Source organism: Panthera uncia, chromosome D2, assembly GCF_023721935.1.
Source record: "Panthera uncia isolate 11264 chromosome D2, Puncia_PCG_1.0, whole genome shotgun sequence".
Taxonomy (NCBI): domain Eukaryota; kingdom Metazoa; phylum Chordata; class Mammalia; order Carnivora; family Felidae; genus Panthera; species Panthera uncia.
Window position 1 is genome coordinate 85,011,906 of NC_064818.1, and position 18,720 is coordinate 85,030,625.

General features: G+C 53.7%; 1 protein-coding gene across 1 annotated transcript in view; it reads left to right on the plus strand.

The window, feature by feature from the left end:
• Positions 1 to 924: 924 nt before the first annotated feature.
• Positions 925 to 18,720, plus strand: part of SCART1 (scavenger receptor family member expressed on T cells 1) — a 19,726-nt gene continuing 1,930 nt past the window's right edge. The window contains 16 exon segments of the mRNA XM_049646036.1: positions 925 to 1,189; positions 3,310 to 3,627; positions 4,751 to 5,047; positions 5,946 to 6,109; positions 6,111 to 6,255; positions 6,640 to 6,945; positions 7,060 to 7,454; positions 7,502 to 7,760; positions 10,737 to 10,874; positions 10,877 to 11,038; positions 11,198 to 11,263; positions 11,339 to 11,653; positions 11,911 to 11,958; positions 17,223 to 17,360; positions 17,753 to 17,937; positions 18,405 to 18,718. Of these exon segments, the coding sequence (XP_049501993.1) occupies positions 1,123 to 1,189; positions 3,310 to 3,627; positions 4,751 to 5,047; positions 5,946 to 6,109; positions 6,111 to 6,255; positions 6,640 to 6,945; positions 7,060 to 7,454; positions 7,502 to 7,760; positions 10,737 to 10,874; positions 10,877 to 11,038; positions 11,198 to 11,263; positions 11,339 to 11,653; positions 11,911 to 11,958; positions 17,223 to 17,360; positions 17,753 to 17,937; positions 18,405 to 18,718 (3,317 nt within the window). The 5' untranslated portion in view covers positions 925 to 1,122.

The window sequence follows — 18,720 nt, forward strand, 5'->3', positions numbered from 1 at the left end:
ACTTGGTTCTTTAAAAAGTAACAACTTTAGGGGCGCCTGGGTGGCTAAGTCAGTTGAGAGTTCAAGTTCAACTTTGGCTCAGGTCACGATCTTGTGGTTTGTGAGTTCGAGCCCTGCGTCAGGCTCTGTGTTGACAGCTTGGAGCCTGGAGCCTGCTTCAGATTCTGTGTCTCCCTCTCTCTCTGCCCCTACTCTTCACTCTGTCATTCTCTCTCTCTCTCTCAAAAATAAATAAACGTCACAAAATTTTAGAAAAAAGTGTATAATCCAGTAGTTTCTAGCATACTCAGAATTATGCAGCAATCACCACTAGTTGATTTCAGAGCATCTTCATCTCCCCCAAGGAAACCCCATATATATATATATCAGCAGTCATTTCCATTTTCTCCTCCTTCCAGCCCCTGGCAGCCACCCAGCCACTGTCCCTGTCTGTGGATTTGCCTCGTCAGGACGTTTCATATCAGTGGAGTCATACAGGTGGTGTTTTGTGTCTGACAACTTTCACTGAGTGTGATGTTTTCAAATGATGAGTGATTTTCACTTGTGTTTTGGACAATTTTGGTTGTGATGTTAGGAGACTTTTCCAGGTTGGCAGGTAGCCACCTGTTTGAGCTCAGGGTGTAGGTTCTGGCCTTTTGTGGCTTTGGTTCCAATGACAGTTCAGTTTTTAGGGGCTTCGTGAGGCTATCCTGGCCTGTCTCATTCTCCTGGTGCTGTGGGGCTCCCACTCAGTCCTTGCTGGTCCCCAGAAGTTGGTTGTCATTGTGTCACTGTCTGTGGTGGGGAGCCAGAGCCACTGGGCTTGGGTGGAAGGCAGAGGCACACAGGGCTTTGCGGCTGCGGTTGTGGGCAGATTGGACTACCTGCTTGATTTTGGGTCTGAGTGAACCTGGTCTGTCAGCAGTTATCAGTGTGAGAGGAAACCCGCAGCCTGGGGCCCTTGCTCATGTGCTCAGGGCTTCTGAGGCCCCTGATATGCTCTGGAAAGGCCCTTGCTGTCTCCACTGGTTCCTGGATGCCATTGGTGACTACTATTTCTGCATATTTCACTCTGGACTGAAATCTCTGCTCTTGTCCTAGTTGAACAGCAGGAACTGGTTGAGCCCTGGGGGTCACGGTGCCATGAAGGCAGCTCTCTGGGCCTTGGGACTGGGGACCCTTCTCCTCACTCTCAGGGCAGTCCCTGTTGGTAAGTTTCTCCTTCCTTCATCTATGGAGGCTTCTGGAGGTGGTGGTTCTGTAGAAGCTGAGACCCTGGGGTATGGGGATCTCCTGCTGTGACCAGATGTCTTTCTGGCTCTTGCTCAGCCTGGACGTGGATGGGTCGTCCACAGGAGGGCAGGAGGGCACGTGGGCTCCAAAGTTGTGTACCCCCAGAGACTCTTGTTCCAACACTGACTGAGCCTAACTCCAGGGTGAACCCAGGGTGTGGAGCTGGGTCAGAGCCTGGATGGAATGAGGGGGCATGGCTAGCGTCTGGTCCCAGTGACCCCGATGGACATGAGGTGCTGATAGGTCCAGCAGAAGGGCTGTTCCACCCCTGTCCCTGGGGCTGGGGTGCTGTTGGGGGAGTGTGAAAGCTGGCTGCACCTGGCATTGAGGGTGATCCCCAGCTCACTCACTGTTCCAGGGAGTGGCAACAACCTGGGGAGGGGGCCCAGGGGTGTGAGGGCTGCCGGGTCTAGAAGACAAGAGGCAGAATCATGGGCAGGAGCCTGTAGAGAGGGGTTCTGTCAGGTGGAACAGCACAGAGAGGCTGGACGTGACAGAATGACCCCTGGGGGTACTGCATACAGTAACGCGGAGCCTCTGGGTGAGTGTGTGATAGTATGTGTCAGAGAGGGTGTGAGAGCGTGTGTGTGTGTGTGTGTGTGTGTGTGGTAGGGAGTGTGTGAGAGCGTGCATGTGGGTGATAGTGATAGTGTCAGAGAGTGTGTGATAGCATGTGTGTGTGAGTGTCAGAGTGAGTGAGTGCATGCATGCATATGTGTGATAGTGTGTCAGAGAGTATATGAGAGCATGCACATGTGTGAGTGCGTGCATGCGTGTGTGATAGTGTCAGAGAGTGTGAGAGTGTGCATGTGTGTGCGAGTACGTGCACGCATGTGAGTGGGGCAGAGAGACAGGAGAGGGTAGCAGTCGGTGTCCAGTGCTCTGGAAGCTGATGGAAGAACACTCTGTTGGGCAGGCCGATCCAGAGTCCAGCAAGGGGGTGACCTCAGGGCTGGACAGTAGGGGCATCCCGGGTGCTGGTGGCAGGAATCTGTGGGCAGTGATGCTGTCTGGCGGGAGCGGTGTGGGAACGCTGGAGGGGATCCCGTTTTGTGTTAAAGATGCAGATATGTGTGCACGTTTACGTCTGCAGAAGAACAGGCCGGCAGGGTGTGAGGAAGCTGTGGGGGAGGTTGCCAGCGGTGAATGACAACCATCACGGGGCGGTGAGAGGGGCAGTGAGAGGGGCATGCCTTTCTCTGGACCTATATGTGGGAGCCTGCGCTCTGTCCCCTCCTCACATGAGTTCAGGGTGGGCACTGGAGGTGGTCTGGGGTGGCCCAGGCTGGGACTGTGTGCAAGACTTCTTCATGGCTGCTGTTGTGTTTCTTCTGCACCAGCTGTGGATGGGATTGTGAGGACCAAGGGGCTGTGATGGGGAGAGGCTGTGCAGAGAGAACCAGGGCGCAGGGCCTAGAAGGGGCATGGTTGAGGAAGTGCATCCGTGGCCCTGGTGGGGAGGTCCTGTTGGTCTAAGTTCAGGTCCAGGGAGCTGCTGAGACCCTGAGACCTGAGGAGGCCGGCCTAGAGATTGTAACTGGAAGGGCAGGTGGCCGGCCGGTGAGGCAGGAAACAGAGAGTCAGGGGCCCCAGTGCCTCTACTGCACTGGAGAAAAGATTGGGGGTGGGGAGGGGTGGCCTGGCAGAGCCACCCCGCTTCCAGGCAGCGGAACACAAGGGCACTTCCTTGCCAAGAGGGTGGGGGTCACCCACATCGTGGGGGCCTCAGAGGGCTCGGGAGGGGAGCAGAGGCCGTGGTCCTGGAGGGAGGGAAGGGGGTCTGTGGAGGTGAGGATGCAGGGCTGCGTGGGGGCAGTAGGAGGGTTTCCATGTGACTCCACCCCATCACCTTTCTGGACTGTGAGTATTGGGGGTGGGGGTAGGGGGACCTGGCTTTGTGCTGAGGCCTCGCAGCAAGGCCTTGGAAGTGGCCCCAGGCAAACGCAGGAGTCTTCCTACCTCCCAGCGGGCGCTGGCTCACGCTCCACCCCGCGAACTGGTTCCGGGCCCCTCTGAGGCTGGCCTGTTCTTCCGTAGGTGGACCAAGAGACCTGAGGCTGGCGTACCGACACAGTCCCTGCGACGGAGTGGTGCTAGTCCTACACGATGGGCAGTGGGGACATGTGTGCAACCAGGAGTGGACGTTGGCAGAGGCATCCGTGGTCTGCAGGCAGCTGGGCTGTGGACATGCTGTGGGAGCCCCCAAGTACGTCCCACTGCCCGGGGAGATGGTGCGGCCCTGGCTCCACAACGTGTCCTGCAGTGGTGACGAGCCCTCCCTCTGGGAGTGCAGCCTCGGGGCCTGGACACAGACCGAGTGTCCCCATGAGTGGGTGGTGGTCGCTCTGTGTGCGAGTAAGTCTGAACAGGAGGGGGAAGAGGAGGAGGAGGGTGAGTCTGGGGGAGGAGGGGGAGGAGGGCTTGGTGGAGAGGGGGAGAGAGGGTCTAGTGCAGGGGGAGGAGGAGCCGGGTCTGGGGGAGGAGGGGAGGAGGAGGAGGTGTGTAGGCCTGGGGGGGGGGGGGGGGGGGGGGGAATCGGGGGGGCCGGGGGGGGGGGGGGGAGGAGGAGGAGGTGGGCGGGCCTGGGGGAGGGGTGGAGAGAGGGTCTGGTGGCTCTGTGGCGGAGGTGGGGGGCTCCTCCCAGGGCACTGGACCATGCTGACCTGTCATGGTTCCAGTCTCTCATGACTCGGTCACTCCTGTAAGGGGCCCTTCGTCTTTCACCCAACAGATGCTTATTCGCAAGGCTCTATTCTAGGTGCTTGGCCATATGCAGCTGTGAATAAACCAGACAAAAGTCCTGCTGCATGGAGCCTGTACTGTCCCGGGAGAAACAGTGAACAAATAAGTAAAACAGCAATGCGGGAACGTGGAGATGCAGAAACAGACGGGGGGGAGGTCAGAGACACCTTGTCTTCTAGATGCCTGAGGGCCTGACACCCCTGTCCCTACCCCACCTCCACCCCCCACCATAGGTATTTAACATTAGGTATCTAAACATGATTTCAAAAGTGACCAGGAGGCAAATGCTTTCCCTGTGAGGTCTGTCGTGAGGGTCTTCTGCTGTCTCTGGGCACTTATGTGACAGGGAGCTCCTGAGGCCCCCTTACAACATCCTGTCTCTGAAGCTGACCCATGACATGGTTTATGGGCCCAGGATGAAGGGAAAATGCAGGGATCCTCGTTCAACAACAAGATTTTCAAGACAATGATGGCAGAATGTTAAACCAGGCATAGATCCCTCTGAGTGAGGGGTCCTCTGTGACCTCCCACCCAGAAAGGGCTCTCTCAGCCAGCGATGACCTTCTTGAAGGAGCAGGGTTGGTCTCAGGCTGTAACCCAGGCCCAGGGCGGAGGCCCAGGTAGGGGCTGCTTGCCCAGATGGCAACGTCTGGTCGCTGGGGCAGGTGATGGGCTCCAAAGGACCACGGGGCCCGTGGAGTCGGCGCCTTCTGTAATGTGGGCCTGTGCTTCTCAGATGGCACTTTTCGGGAGATCCGGCTGGTAAAGGGCCGCAGCCCCTGCTCCGGACTCCCCGAGATCAGGAATGCGAACGGGGTGGATCGCCTCTGTGGCCTCCATGAAGAGGAGGCCACGGTGTTCTGCCGGGAGCTGGGGTGTGGGCCTGCACTTCAGGCTCCCCGCCAGGATGTGGGCGTCGTTGGGAAGTATATGACGTGCCGGGGCACCGAGCCGACCATCCGGAACTGTAGACTCAACAACCGCCTGCGCAGGGGCTGTGACTTCCAGCACGATGCCGAGGTGGTCTGCTCAGGTGAGGCCCACCGGGCACAGCCAGGCTCTTGGGGGGGGGGCGGTGCAGACCCTTGGGGGACGCTCTGTCCTCACATCTCACAGTGTGTCCCCCTCTTGATGCCTGTGCAGCCTGCTGTTCCAGAGGGACTAAAAGCGGGCTGGGTAGGCGAGGGAAGGCAGGGAGGAAGGCACTGTGCTGGGAAGATCCGATGCTCTCTAGCTCAGGGTTGTTGCAGACAGAGGCCTAGAGGAGAGGGCACAGGAAGTGCTGGTGGATGGTTCACCGGTGGGTGTGTGGTGGGCTCAGGTCTGCGCCTATGTTCCAGCAGAGGTGTGCTGGCTCAGAAACCTGGGTCTGGGGGTGGGGGTGGGGGTGGGGGTGGGGTCCTGACTGTCCTGCAGCATCTGTGCTCTGATTATCGTGTGTCCAGTAGGAGTCAAGGTGGCTGGTGGTCACCCCCTCCCAGTCTTGTCTCAAAGGGGCAAGCGAATTGACCCTCAGATTCTGGCCATGTTCTGGGAATTAGGGCAGGCTAACGTGAGACGGAGAGGCCAGCCTCCTTGGTGCCCCTAAGAAGGCAGCGTTCTGTGGCCAGAGAGGTGCCTTGACCTGGCCTCCAAGACTATACAGGACCTTGATGCCACTGCCTTGGGCAGGCAGAGGCTATGTCACACATGTGGGCACCTGTAGGAGGTGACTCTGACCTCTGACCTCAGGGAAGTGACCAGGGACCCCTTTTCTGTTCTGGGTGCAGGGTGTATGGGTCTCTGGCTATCAGTTTCTGCCCAGGACTTGCAGACCCACTGCCTGGTCCCGGATGGTCTACCCTGGCCAGAGTCTCCTGTGGTCCAGGGAGGTGGCTGAACTGCTCACCTGAGAACACTTATCCCTAACTGAGAGTTTGTGTCTCCCCCAGGACACATGGAAGCCCGGCTGGAGGGCGGTGAGCACCCCTGTGCTGGGCGTCTGGAAGTGAGGCGCGGCCTGACCTGGGGCACTGTCTGTGATGCTGACCTGGACCGGGCGACGGCCCATGTGGTGTGCCGGGAGCTGCAGTGTGGTTCTGCTGTGTCCACTCCTGGGGGGGGCCCACTTCGGCCAGGGCTCTGGGCTCGTGTGGACAGAGGCCTTCCGTTGTGCAGGCAATGAGTCTCTGCTGTTCCACTGCCCTCGGGGGCCCGGGCGCCAGTGTGGGCACCACCAGGACGCCGGGCTCAGGTGCTCAGGTGAGGCTGGGAGGGTGGGATCTGAGGCTCAGCCTTGCCTCCTTCCCTGCCAGCCTCCCTCAATGACTCCGCCTGGGGGCTCTAAGCTAAGCTCATGAAGGCCCCTCTGGCCAGTTGGGGGCGTGCGTGTCCTTGGCTAGGAAGTGTTGCTTCTGGGGGACAGGGGGGAGGGAAGAGAGGACTGTGTTCCCCACTAAGGCTATACCACAGACTGTAGGCCCATCTGCAGAGAGGCATGATCTGGATGCGGGGGGCTGAGGTGGGTAGGGGGCTGGTGAGGCAAGGGCCTGGCTCTGTGGTCACCACACTGGGTGCAACCGGAAGAAACTGCCCCAAGCTGGGTCTGCGGGTGAGGGAGGCGCTGACCCCTAGCCCCCTCTTTAGAGTTCCAGCTGGTTAACGGCAGCAGCAGCTGTGAGGGACGCGTGGAGCTCCAGGTGCAGGGGGCCTGGGCACCCCTCTGTGCTGCCCACTGGGACTTAGCGGATGCCACCGTCCTCTGCCACCAGCTCAACTGTGGCAGCGCGGTGGCCACACCCCGAGGAGGCCACTTTGGGGTCGGGGACGCTCCCATCTGGCCTGATGTGTTTCACTGTGTGGGGACAGAGCCCTACTTATGGAATTGCCCAGTAACTACCCTGGGGGCCGGGGTCTGTGCCCCGGGAAACGCAGCCACCGCAGTCTGCTCAGGTGGGTGCTGGAGGCTGGGAGTGGGAGGGGTCCTGCGGGGAGGGGTGGTCCTCTCCCCTTTGCAGGCGCAGGGCCCCTCCCCCGACACCCTGTCTCGCCCGCCGGTCTCCCCAGGTCTCCCCCACGCCCTGAGGCTGAGGGACGGACAGAGCCGCTGCGATGGTCGCGTGGAGGTCTCCCTGAACGGGGTGTGGGGCCGCGTCCTGGACGACGCGTGGGACCTGCGTGGCGCCCGCGTGGTGTGCAGGCAGCTCGGGTGCGGACAGGCCGACCGGGCGTACGACGCGTCGGCGCCTGGGCGCGGGGCGCTCCCTGTGGGGCTGAGCCGCGCGCGCTGTCTGGGCACTGAGACCCGCCTGACCCAGTGCAACGTGTCCGCGTCCCCGCTGGTGCCCGCGGGGGCCACGCGGGACGCGGGCGTCGTGTGTTCGGGTGAGTGAGGCCCGGGGTGCCCGCCCCTCGGCCCCTGGGCCCGCCGCCCTGACGCGGTGTCTCCGCAGGGAGCCGGCGTGTGCGACTGGTCGCGGGGCCGCACCGCTGCGCGGGGCGCGTGGAGGTGTTGCACGGGGGCGACTGGAGCACCGTGTGTGACGACGGCTGGGACCTGCGGGACGCCCAGGTGGTCTGCCGGCAGCTGGGCTGCGGCCGCGCCCTCCGCGCCCTGGGCGCCGCGCCCTTCGGTGCCGGGGCGGGGCGCATCTGGATGGCCGAGCTGGGCTGCAGGGGCCACGAGTCTGCGCTGTGGAGGTGCCCGTCGGGGGGCCGGGGCCCGCGGGACTGCGGGCACAAGGAGGACGCCGGCGTCGTCTGCTCAGGTCGGTAGTTGGGCGTCTTCTCGGGGCGGCTGGGTATCGAGCGGTGCACTGTCTTTGTGCGCCCAGGCCTTCTGTGGGCTTCCACGGGCTTCCGTGGGCCTTACGTGGCCTTCCACGGGACTTCCGCGGGGCTTCCGTGGGCCTTCCGCAGACCCTACTGACCCCTTCCCGAATGGGGCCCCCACCGTGTACTGCACCGTCCTCTTGCTGCCACGTTGCTGCGGGCCGGGGCGGGGCACAGCCAGGTCTCCCCGCTGCTCACAGGCTCGTCTCACATTTGTGCGGGAGGGTTCTCCCCCCAGCTCCTGGCCCGTGTTTCCGTGAGCTGCAGGAAAGGTGGTGTTTGGAGGGTCTTTGCTTTTCAGCTTGTGCATATCTGAGGTTCCTTACGTTGGTCTTGTCTGGGTGTGACCATTCTTGAGGGACAGGGTTCTGCGGTCACTGGGGAGCCTGGGAGGGGTGTGTACAGGGCAGCCTCCCCGGGATGTCTTCAGGCTCCCCTCCAGGGCGGGGGTGAGCATTCAGGTGTGGTTTCTTCTCAGTGATTTCAGCCGTTCCCTCAACTGTGTCTCAGATGATTGCATTCATTTCAATCGTCCTGTTTCTTTTAAAGTAACACTTGGGCTCATCATTCTACCTCTTCTCCATCCTTTTTATTCATTATCTTTTGGGGAGTCTGCTCTTTCTCATGAATTCTGGGAGAGTTTCCAGGTACCGTGCACATCACTGATTGGCTTAGCGTCTACACCGGTCCTACGTGCTCGGATGTACATTCCAAGTGGCCATTGTGCCTGCAGTTCTCCTCCGCCTTGTCTCATGGGCTCCCTCAGGCTGCTGGTCACCTGCCGACTGATAGGACTCTGCTGCTGGGGACTGGCTGCGGGCAGGGGTGGGGGAACGCTCTGTTTCTGTCACAATTCAACACGGAAGCAGTGTTCCCAAATCGAGAGCAGAAGCAGACGAGGCGCATGGGAAGCCCAGGCCTGGAAGGAGCGAGGGTTGCTCTTACCCCATGTGGTCAGTTGGCTGAAGTCCCAGGGCAGCCCAGAGTCAGGGGGGTGGGGACACAGACTCCTTTCTAGGGCTGTGGGTACAGGCAGGAGACCTTTGTGGACATGTTGGTAATCTGTCATGGATGTACTTCCTTCAAGTGTTTTTGTTTTTTAAAGGTTATTTAAATTTTAATTGGTTATGACTCTGTCACATGCAATTCATATCTTACTGTCTCCATTTATCCTGTGGAGGTATTTTTGATGTATCAGACATTCAAAACATAATTTTAAAGGGCTATCAAATCCTTTATTATTGGTGATATTATAGTCTCATTGCTTCGTCACACTGTTGTGGAGATTACTCTACTTGAGGGCTTGGGCCCTGACCAGCCGGAGCTGCTGCTGTCTCCAAACATGGAACTCTGCACTCGTTACTTTTTTTTTTGCTTTTATTTTAATTTTTTATTTTTAAAAATTTGCATCCAATTAGTTAGCATAGAGTGCAACAATGATTTCCGGAGCAGATTCCTTAGTGCCCCTTACCCATGTAGCCCATCCCCCTCCCACAACCCCTCCCGTAACCCTCAGTTTGTTCTCCATATTTATGAGTCTCTTACGTTTTGTCCCCCTCCCTGTTTTTATATTATTCTTGTTTCCCTTCCCTTACGTTCATCGGTTTTGTCTCTTAAAGTCCTCATATGAGTGAAGTCGTATGATTTTTGTCTTTCTCTGACTAATTTCACTTAGCATAATACCCTCCAGTTCCACACACGTAGTTGCAAATGGCAAGATTTCATTCTTTTTGATTGTCAAGGAATACTCTATAGTATATATATACCACACCTTCTTTTTTATTTTAATGTTTATTTATTTTTGAGACAGAGACAGAGTGTGAACAGGGGAGGGGCAGAGAGAGAGGGAGACACAGAATCTGAAACAGGCTCCAGTCTCTGAGCTGTCAGCACAGAGCCCGACGCGGGGCTCGAACCCACGAACCGTGAGATCATGACCTGAGCTGAAGTTGGACGCTTAAACGACTGAGCCACCCAGGCACCGCTAAACCACATCTTCTTTATCTGTTCATCCATTGATGGACATTTGGGCTCTTTCCATACTTTGGCTATTGTTGATAGCACTGCTATAAACATGGGGGTGCATGTGTCCCTTCAAACAGCACACCTGTATCCCGTGGATAAATGCCTAGTAGTGCAATTGCTGGGTGGTAGCGTAGTTCTATTTTTAGTTTTTTGAGGAACCTCCATACTGTTTTCCAGAGTGGCTGCACCAGCTTGCATTGCCACCAACAATGCAAAAGAGATCCTCTTTGTCCGCATCCTCGCCAACATGTGTTGTTGCCTGAGTTGTTAGTCATTCTGACAGCTGTGAGGTGGTATCTCATTGCGGTTTTAATTTGTATTTCCCTGATGACGAGTGATGTTGAACATTTTTTCATGTGTCAGTTGGCCATCTGGATGTCTTCTTTGGAGAAGTGTCTATTCATGTCTTTTGCCCATTTCTTCACTGGATTATTTGTTTTTTGGGTGTTGAGTTTGATAAATTCTTTATAAATTTTGGATACTAACCCTTTATCCGATATGTCATTTGCAAATATCTTCTCCCATCTGTCAGTTGCCTTTTAGTTTTGCTGTTTTTTAAAAAAAACTTTTTATAATCACTGCTAAATTGATCATCTTGTGCAAAAGATTATTCTTTTTTGAATGATTTCCAAGGGTGGATTTCTGGACAATCAGGTGACAACTGCTAAGATGTTACAGCTGGCAGTTAAATGATCACCTGAGATTAACCGATACCTGCATCCTTGGGGTGGGAGGTTGCCACGGGGACACATGACTGATTTAAGGTTCTTGCTAGGGGCTCACTGGGTTCGATGCCCCTGAGCAGCATTGATTTTAGTGCTGGGACCCTCTCATTTTGGCGTCATCCTTTGGAGATTTCTCCTGGCCTGACTGCTTTTGTCTTCCAGGGTCAGTGGCCCTGAGGCTGCGAGGTGGCACCCACCAGTGTGCTGGGTGGCTTGATGTGTTCTACAATGGGACGTGGGGTGCCGTGTGCAGTAATGCCCTGAAAGACATCTCCTTGTCCATCATCTGCAAGCAGCTGGGCTGTGGGGAGCAGGGCTGGCTAGAGAACAGGCCTGTCCACACTGGCTTGGGCACCTCCTGGCTGGACAACATCGAGTGTCGCAAGCTGAGAAACTCCACACTGTGGCAATGCCCCTCGGCACCATGGCACCCACGCTCCTGTGCCCATGGAGAGGAAGCTTGGGTCACCTGTGCAGGTGGGTCTCTGGCGGTTTTTGACAAGTCACCTGCAAGGCTGCCATTGATCCGTGACTTAGGGCCTGGAGTTCACTCAGGTTCCACACACTTCATTCTGAAGCTTTCAGGGTGTTTACAGAGGGATGGTCGCTGTTTAATCCCATAGGATTGTCAGAAAAAATGACACAGGATTCTGGGGAGACCAACTGCTCATCCGCCCACAGCTGCCCAGGTACCCTTCTGTCCGCCTCCCTGTGCACTCTTCACCTCGGTCCTGCCCTGCAGTGACCGCAGCCCCCTCTTCCAGGGGAGGGCATGCTGCGTGTGCGTGGAGGCAAGGACAGCTGCTCGGGCCGCGTGGAGCTCTGGCACGCTGGCTCCTGGGGCACCGTGTGTGACGATTCCTGGGACCTGGCAGACGCGGAGGTGGTATGCCGCCAGCTGGGCTGTGGCCCAGCTGTGGGTGCCCTTGCCGGGGCCGCCTTTGGCCCAGGCTCAGGGCCCGTGTGGCTGGACGAGGTGGGGTGCCGGGGCAGCGAGGCGTCTCTGTGGAACTGCCCCGCAGAGCCGTGGGGACTCGGAGACTGCGGGCACAAGGAGGACGCGGGCGTGCACTGCTCCCGTGAGTGGGGAGGGGAGGGGGCACAGGTGGGTGGGAGGGTTTGCCTGGGGCTGGGGAGGGGGTCTCCCCACCCAGAACATGGCCCTGAGGCCGTCCCTGTGCTGGGTCCCTCCGGCTGCCTCTGCGGCTGTCCCATGCCATGCTGGGCTCAGGCTGAGTGGGGCTGGGACACTTCCTGAGGGTGTGGGTGGAGTGTCTGGGCTGCCCAGGGCTGCGGCTGCCTCTCTTCCTGGGAGTCCCTCCCATTTCTCCTGCAGGTGACAGGGGGACCACGGTTCGGCCACCAGCACTGGGATGGACATCAGGTAGGTGTGCTCTCTCTCAGGGCTCAGGTCACGCCCTCTTGTCTGGCCCCGACCCAGAGGGGTCCTGCAGTGGGCTCTGCACAGAGGGGCAGTCTCCGGTGCGTGCCAGGGCCGCAGCCAGCCACTCTTTAGGCTGATCAGGCCAGGGTCAGGAGGGTCAGGACCGCCCACTCTGTCCTCTTGTGCTAGCCTGGGCGGAGAACCATGGGGAAGGACAGCAGGCCCAGCCACTTCTCTGGGGTCTTTCTTTTTTTTTTTTTTTTAAATATATGAAATTTATTGTCAAATTGGTTTCCAAACAACACCCAGTGCTCATCCCAAAAGGTGCCCTCCTTAATACCCATCACCCACCCTCCCCTCCCTCCCACCCCCCATCAACCCTCAGTTTGTTCTCAGTTTTTAAGAGTCTGTTATGCTTTGGCTCTCTCCCACTCTAACCTCTTTTTTTTTTTTCCTTCCCCTCCCCCATGGGTTGCTGTTAAGTTTCTCAGGATCCACATAAGAGTGAAAACATATGGTATCTGTCTTTCTCTGTATGGCCTATTTCACTTAGCATCACACTCTCCAGTTCCATCCACGTTGCTACAAAGGGCCATATTTCGTTCTTTCTCATTGCCATGTAGTACTCCATTGTGTATATAAACCACAATTTCTTTATCCATTCATCAGTTGATGGACATTTAGGCTCTTTCCATAATTTGGCTATTGTTGAGAGTGCTGCTATAAACATTGGGGTACAAGTGCCCCTATGCATCAGTACTCCTGTATCCCTTGGGTAAATTCCTAGCAGTGCTACTGCTGGGTCATAGGGTAGGTCTATTTTTAATTTTCTGAGGAACCTCCACACTGTTTTCCAGAGTGGCTGCACCAATTTGCATTCCCACCAACCGTGCAAGAGGGTTCCCGTTTCTCCACATCCTCTCCAGCATCTATAGTCTCCTGATTTGTTCATTTTGGCCGCTCTGACTGGTGTGAGGTGATATCTGAGTGTGGTTTTGATTTGTATTTCCCTGATGAGGAGCGACGTTGAGCATCTTTTCATGTGCCTGTTGGCCACCCGGATGTCTTCTTCAGAGAAGTGTCTATTCATTTTTTCTGCCCATTTCTTCACTGGGTTATTTGTTTTTCGGGTGTGGAGTTTGGTGAGCTCTTTATAGATTTTGGATACTAGCCCTTTGTCTGATATGTCATTTGCAAATATCTTTTCCCATTCCGTTGGTTGCCTTTTAGTTTTGTTGGTTGTTTCCTTTGCTGTGCAGAAGATTTTTATCTTCATAAGGTCCCAGTAATTCATTTTTGCTTTTAATTCCCTTGCCTTTGGGGATGTGTCGAGTAAGAGATTGCTACAGCTGAGGCCAGAGAGGTCTTTTCCTGCTTTCTCCTCTAGGGTTTTGATGGTTTCCTGTCTCACATTCAGGTCCTTTATCCATTTTGAGTTTATTTTTGTGAATGCTGTCAGAAAGTGGTCTAGTTTCTTTTCTTTTTTTTTTTTTAATTTTTTTTTCAACGTTTTTTATTTATTTTTGGGACAGAGAGAGACAGAGAATGAACGGGGGAGGGGCAGAGAGAGAGGGAGACACAGAATCGGAAACAGGCTCCAGGCTCCGAGCCATTGGCCCAGAGCCTGACGCGGGGCTCGAACTCACGGACCGCGAGATCGTGACCTGGCTGAAGTCGGAGGCTTAACCGACTGCGCCACCCAGGCGCCCCAGAAAGTGGTCTAGTTTCAACCTTCTGCATGCTGCTGTCCAGTTCTCCCAGCACCATTTGTTAAAGAGACTGTCTTTTTTTCATTGGATGTTCTTTCCTGCTTTGTCAAAGATTAGTTGGCCATATGTTTGTGGGTCTAGTTCTGGGGTTTCTATTCTATTCCATTGGTCTATGTCTCTGTTTTTGTGCCAATACCATGCTGTCTTGATGATTACAGCTTTGTAGTAGAGGCTAAAGTCCGGGATTGTGATGCCTCCTGCTTTGGTCTTCTTCTTCAAAGTTACTTTGGCTATTTGGGGCCTTTTGTGGTTCCATATGAATTTTAGGATTGCTTGTTCTAGTTTCGAGAAGAATGCTGGTGCAATTTTGATTGGGATTGCATTGAATGTGTAGATAGCTTTGGGTAGTATTGACATTTTGACAATATTTATTCTTCCAATCCATGAGCAGGGAATGTCTTTCCATTTCTTTATATCTTCTTCAATTACCTTCATAAGCTTTCTATAGTTTTCAGCATACAGATCTTTTACATCTTTGGTTAGATTTATTCCTAGGTATTTTATGCTTCTTGGTGCACTTGTGAATGGGATCAGTTTCTTTATTTGTCTTTCTGTTACTTCATTATTACTGTATAAGATTGCAACTGATTTCTGTACATTGATTTTGTATCCTGCAACTTTGCTGAATTCATGTATCAGTTCTAGCAGAGTTTTGGTGGAGTCTATCGGATTTTCCATGTATAGTATCATGTCATCTGCAAAAAGTGAAAGCTTGACTTCATCTTTGCCAATTTTGATGCCTTTGATTTCCTTTTGTTGTCTGATTGCTGATGCTAGAACTTCCAACACTATGTTAAACAACAGCGGTGAGAGTGGGCATCCCTGTCGTATTCCTGATCTCAGGGAAAAAGCTCTCAGTTTTTCCCCATTGAGGATGATGTTAGCTGTGGGCTTTTCATAAATGGCTTTTATGATGTTTAAGTATGTTCCTTCTATCCCGACTTTCTCAAGGGTTTTTATTAAGAAAGGGTGCTGAATTTTGTCAAAGGCCTTTTCTGCATCGATTGACAGGATCATATGGTTCTTATCTTTTCTTTTATTAATGTGATGTATCACGTTGATTGATTTGCGAATGTTGAACCAGCCCTGCATCCCAGGAATGAATCCCACTTGATCATGGTGAATAATTCTTTTTATATGCTGTTGAATTCGATTTGCTAGTATCTTATTGAGAATTTTTGCATCCATATTCATCAGGGATATTGGCCTGTGGTTCTCTTTTTTTTACTGGGTGTCTGTCTGGTTTAGGAATCAAAGTAATACTGGCTTCATAGAATGAGTCTGGAAGTTTTCCTTCCCTTTCTATTTCTTGGAATAGCTTGAGAAGGATAGGTATTATCTCTGCTATAAACGTCTGGTAGAACTCCCCTGGGAAGCCATCTGGTCCTGGAGTCTTATTTGTTGGGAGATTTTTGATAACTGATTCAATTTCTTCGTTGGTTATGGGTCTGTTCAAGCTTTCTATTTCCTCCTGATTGAGTTTTGGAAGAGTGTGGGTGTTTAGGAATTTGTCCATTTCTTCCAGGTTGTCCAATTTGTTGGCATAGAATTTTTCATAGTATTCCCTGATAATTGTTTGTATCTCTGAGGGATTGGTTGTAATAATTCCATTTTCATTCATGATTTTATCTATTTGGGTCATCTCCCTTTTCTTTTTGAGAAGCCTGGCTAGAGGTTTGTCAATTTTGTTTATTTTTTCAAAAAAACAACTCTTGGTTTCATTGATCTGCTCTACAGTTTTTTTAGATTCTATATTGTTTATTTCTGCTCTGATCTTTATTATTTCTCTTCTTCTGCTGGGTTTAGGCTGCCTTTGCTGTTCTGCTTCTATTTCCTTTAGGTGTGCTGTTAGATTTTGTATATGGGATTTTTCTTGTTTCTTGAGATAGGCCTGGATTGCAATGTATTTTCCTCTCAGGACTGCCTTCGCTGCGTCCCAAAGCGTTTGGATTGTTGTATTTTCATTTTCGTTTGTTTCCATATATTTTTAAATTTCTTCTCTAATTGCCTGGTTGACCCACTCATTCTTTTAGTAGGGTGTTCTTTAACCTCCATGCTTTTGGAGGTTTTCCAGAATTTTTCCTATGGTTGATTTCAAGCTTCATGGCATTGTGGTCTGAAAGTATGCATGGTATAATTTCAATTCTTGTATACTTATGAAGGGCTGTTTTGTGACCCAGTATATGATCTATCTTGGAGAATGTTCCATGTGCACTCGAGAAGAAAGTATATTCTGTTGCTTTGGGATGCAGAGTTCTAAATATATCTGTCAAGTCCATCTGATCCAAGGTGTCATTCAGGGCCCTTGTTTCTTTATTGACCGTGTGTCTAGATGATCTATCCATTTCTCTAAGTGGAGTGTTAAAGTCCCCTGCAATTACCACATTCTTATCAATAAGGTCGCTTATGTTTGTGAGTAATTGTTTTATATATTTGGGGGCTCCGGTATTCGGTGCATAGACATTTATAATTGTTACCTCTTCCTGATGGATAGACCCTGTAATTATTATATAATGCCCTTCATCTCTTGTTACAGCCTTTAATTTAAAGTCTAGTTTGTCTGATATAAGTATGGCTACTCCAGCTTTCTTTTGGCTTCCAGTAGCATGATAAATAGTTCTCCATCCCCTCACTCTCAATCTAAAGGTGTCCTCAGATCTAAAATGAGTCTCTTGTAGACAGCAAATAGATGGGTCTTGTTTTTTTATCCATTCTGATACCCTATGTCTTTTGGTTGGCACATTTAATCCATTTACATTCAGTGTTATTATAGAAAGATATGGGTTTAGAGTCATTGTGATGTCTGTATGTTTTATGCTTGTAGTGATGTCTCTGGTACTTTGTCTCACAGGATCCCCCTTAGGATCTCTTGTAGGGCTGGTTTAGTGGTGACGAATTCCTTCAGTTTTTGTTTGTTTGGGAAGACCTTTATCTCTCCTTCTATTCTAAATGACAGACTTGCTGGATAAAGGATTCTTGGCTGCATATTTTTTCTGTTCATCACATTGAAGATCTCCTGCCAATCCTTTCTGGCCTGCCAAGTTTCAAAAGAGAGATCAGTCACGAGTCTTATAGGTCTCCCTTTATATGTGAGGGCACGTTTATCCCTTGCTGCTTTCAGAATTTTCTCTTTATCCTTGTATTTTGCCAGTTTCACTATGATATGTCGTGCAGAAGATCGATTCAAGTTATGTCTGAAGGGAGTTCTCTGTGCCTCTTGGATTTCAATGCCTTTTTCCTTCCTCTGGGTTCTTTCTTTTACCCACTGGGGGCATTTGACCCTGGAACACTGTGGCCTCCCCCCTCCCTCCTGACCCTGGCCCTGTGACCTCAGCCTTGTGACCTCTGGGCCATCTCTGGGGGAGGAGCACTAGGGCCATCTCCTTTGGGCGCCCTCCCCCTCCCTGAAAGGTTCAGGTGGCCCAGGCCCAAGGTCACAATACCCCAGGCAGCACAGACACACAGGGGAGACCCCACCTCTCACTGTCCTCACAGGCGCCCCCCTCACCCCTCCAACTGCCCTCAAGGCCGGGAACCTGCCCATGACCTTTTGTCTTGTCCTGGCCACCCTCCTGGTCATCATCTCCCTGGTCCTGGGGGTTCAGTGGTTCCGTGGAAGGAGAGTCTGCCAGGGTAGGTGGGTGTGGCCGGGGCGGGTGACACAGGACTGTGGGGGAGGGAGGTTGGGGGCATACTTGGAGACCCCAGCCCATCACAGGCCCTTTCTGCCAGGTCCCACCTGGAACCCTGCTGCATGGCAACTTCTCAGTGACACTCATGGGCCCAGGAGTAGTTGGGGTCAGGGGACCCTGGGCCCTGCTCCGCTTCTGAGGGGTGCCTGGGTGTGAGGACAGGGCCCCAGGGGTATCCCGATTCCCCATGTCATCTGCGTAGTAGGGCTAACTGCCCGGCTATCTGGGACGTGGCTCTGGGTGGGCACGCGTGAGACACCCCACGGGTCCAGCAGCGGGTGGGCCCAGACTGTGAGAGTGCCTGTCCTAGAAGCTGTGGCATGTCCTTTGCAGGTTCCAGAATGTTGGGGAGTCTGCCCTCAGAGGGTGTTTATGAGGACATCGGAGTTGTTCCCCTGGGGGAGAAAGATGAGAGGCCCAGAGTGTCCCTGAATCTGGCCCTGGAGGAGGAGTATGATGACGCTGGGGAACCGGAACAGGGCCCTGAGGAGGAGGACACGCCCCTGAACCCCGCCGGTGTGCACCTCTGCGCCTTGGCGCCTGCGCTGCTGTTCCTGCTGTACTCTTATGCCCAGGGCTCTGCTCTGGCCAGCGCCTACATTTAAAGACCCTGAGAGCCACCTCTCCACGAGTCCGTGACCCTCACTCCTGTGTCCAGGCTTAGACATTAGGGGATTCAGCTGTCCCTTCAAAGTTGCTCCTTAGACTGGAATCTTCTTGTGGGTGGACGTGGAGTCCAGGGAGGGTCCTGGAGTTTTATTTGGGTTTCTTTTTGTGGCTGCCCACAGGGTCCTTCTAGCACCTTGTCTCAGTCGGCTGCAGGGGGCCTGAGCAGAAAGGGTGGGAGGGTGGCCCCAGCTCATCCCGTCCTGTTCTTGTCTGATGTTCTGGCTTCAGGGTGCAGTGACACAGCAGGGCCCAGAGACCGTGGGGGCACTGAGGGGTTTCCAGGGGGCCCAACGTGCATCTCTCTCCTTCAACACAGGTGGGGTTCCTTGCAGCCTGGGCCCCCAAGCTCCTGCTGAGACAGAAGAAGCGGCATGCCCTAGGACCTGATGACAGTGTGCTGGCCATGGGACGTCAGCGAGACCAGAGTGGGGAGAGAACCCAGGCCCCGGGGTCTTTCATTATCTTCATTTCTAAGAGAGATGTCATTAAACTCCCTTGGAAGTTCCTCATTCACCCATTAATTCATCTCAGAAGCATTACTCAGGCTCCACCACAGCCCGGGTTGTGTTTCCTCCCGCTTCACCCTGGTCGGATGCGGGCCGAGTGTGTCCGACTTCCTCATTTCTGCACGC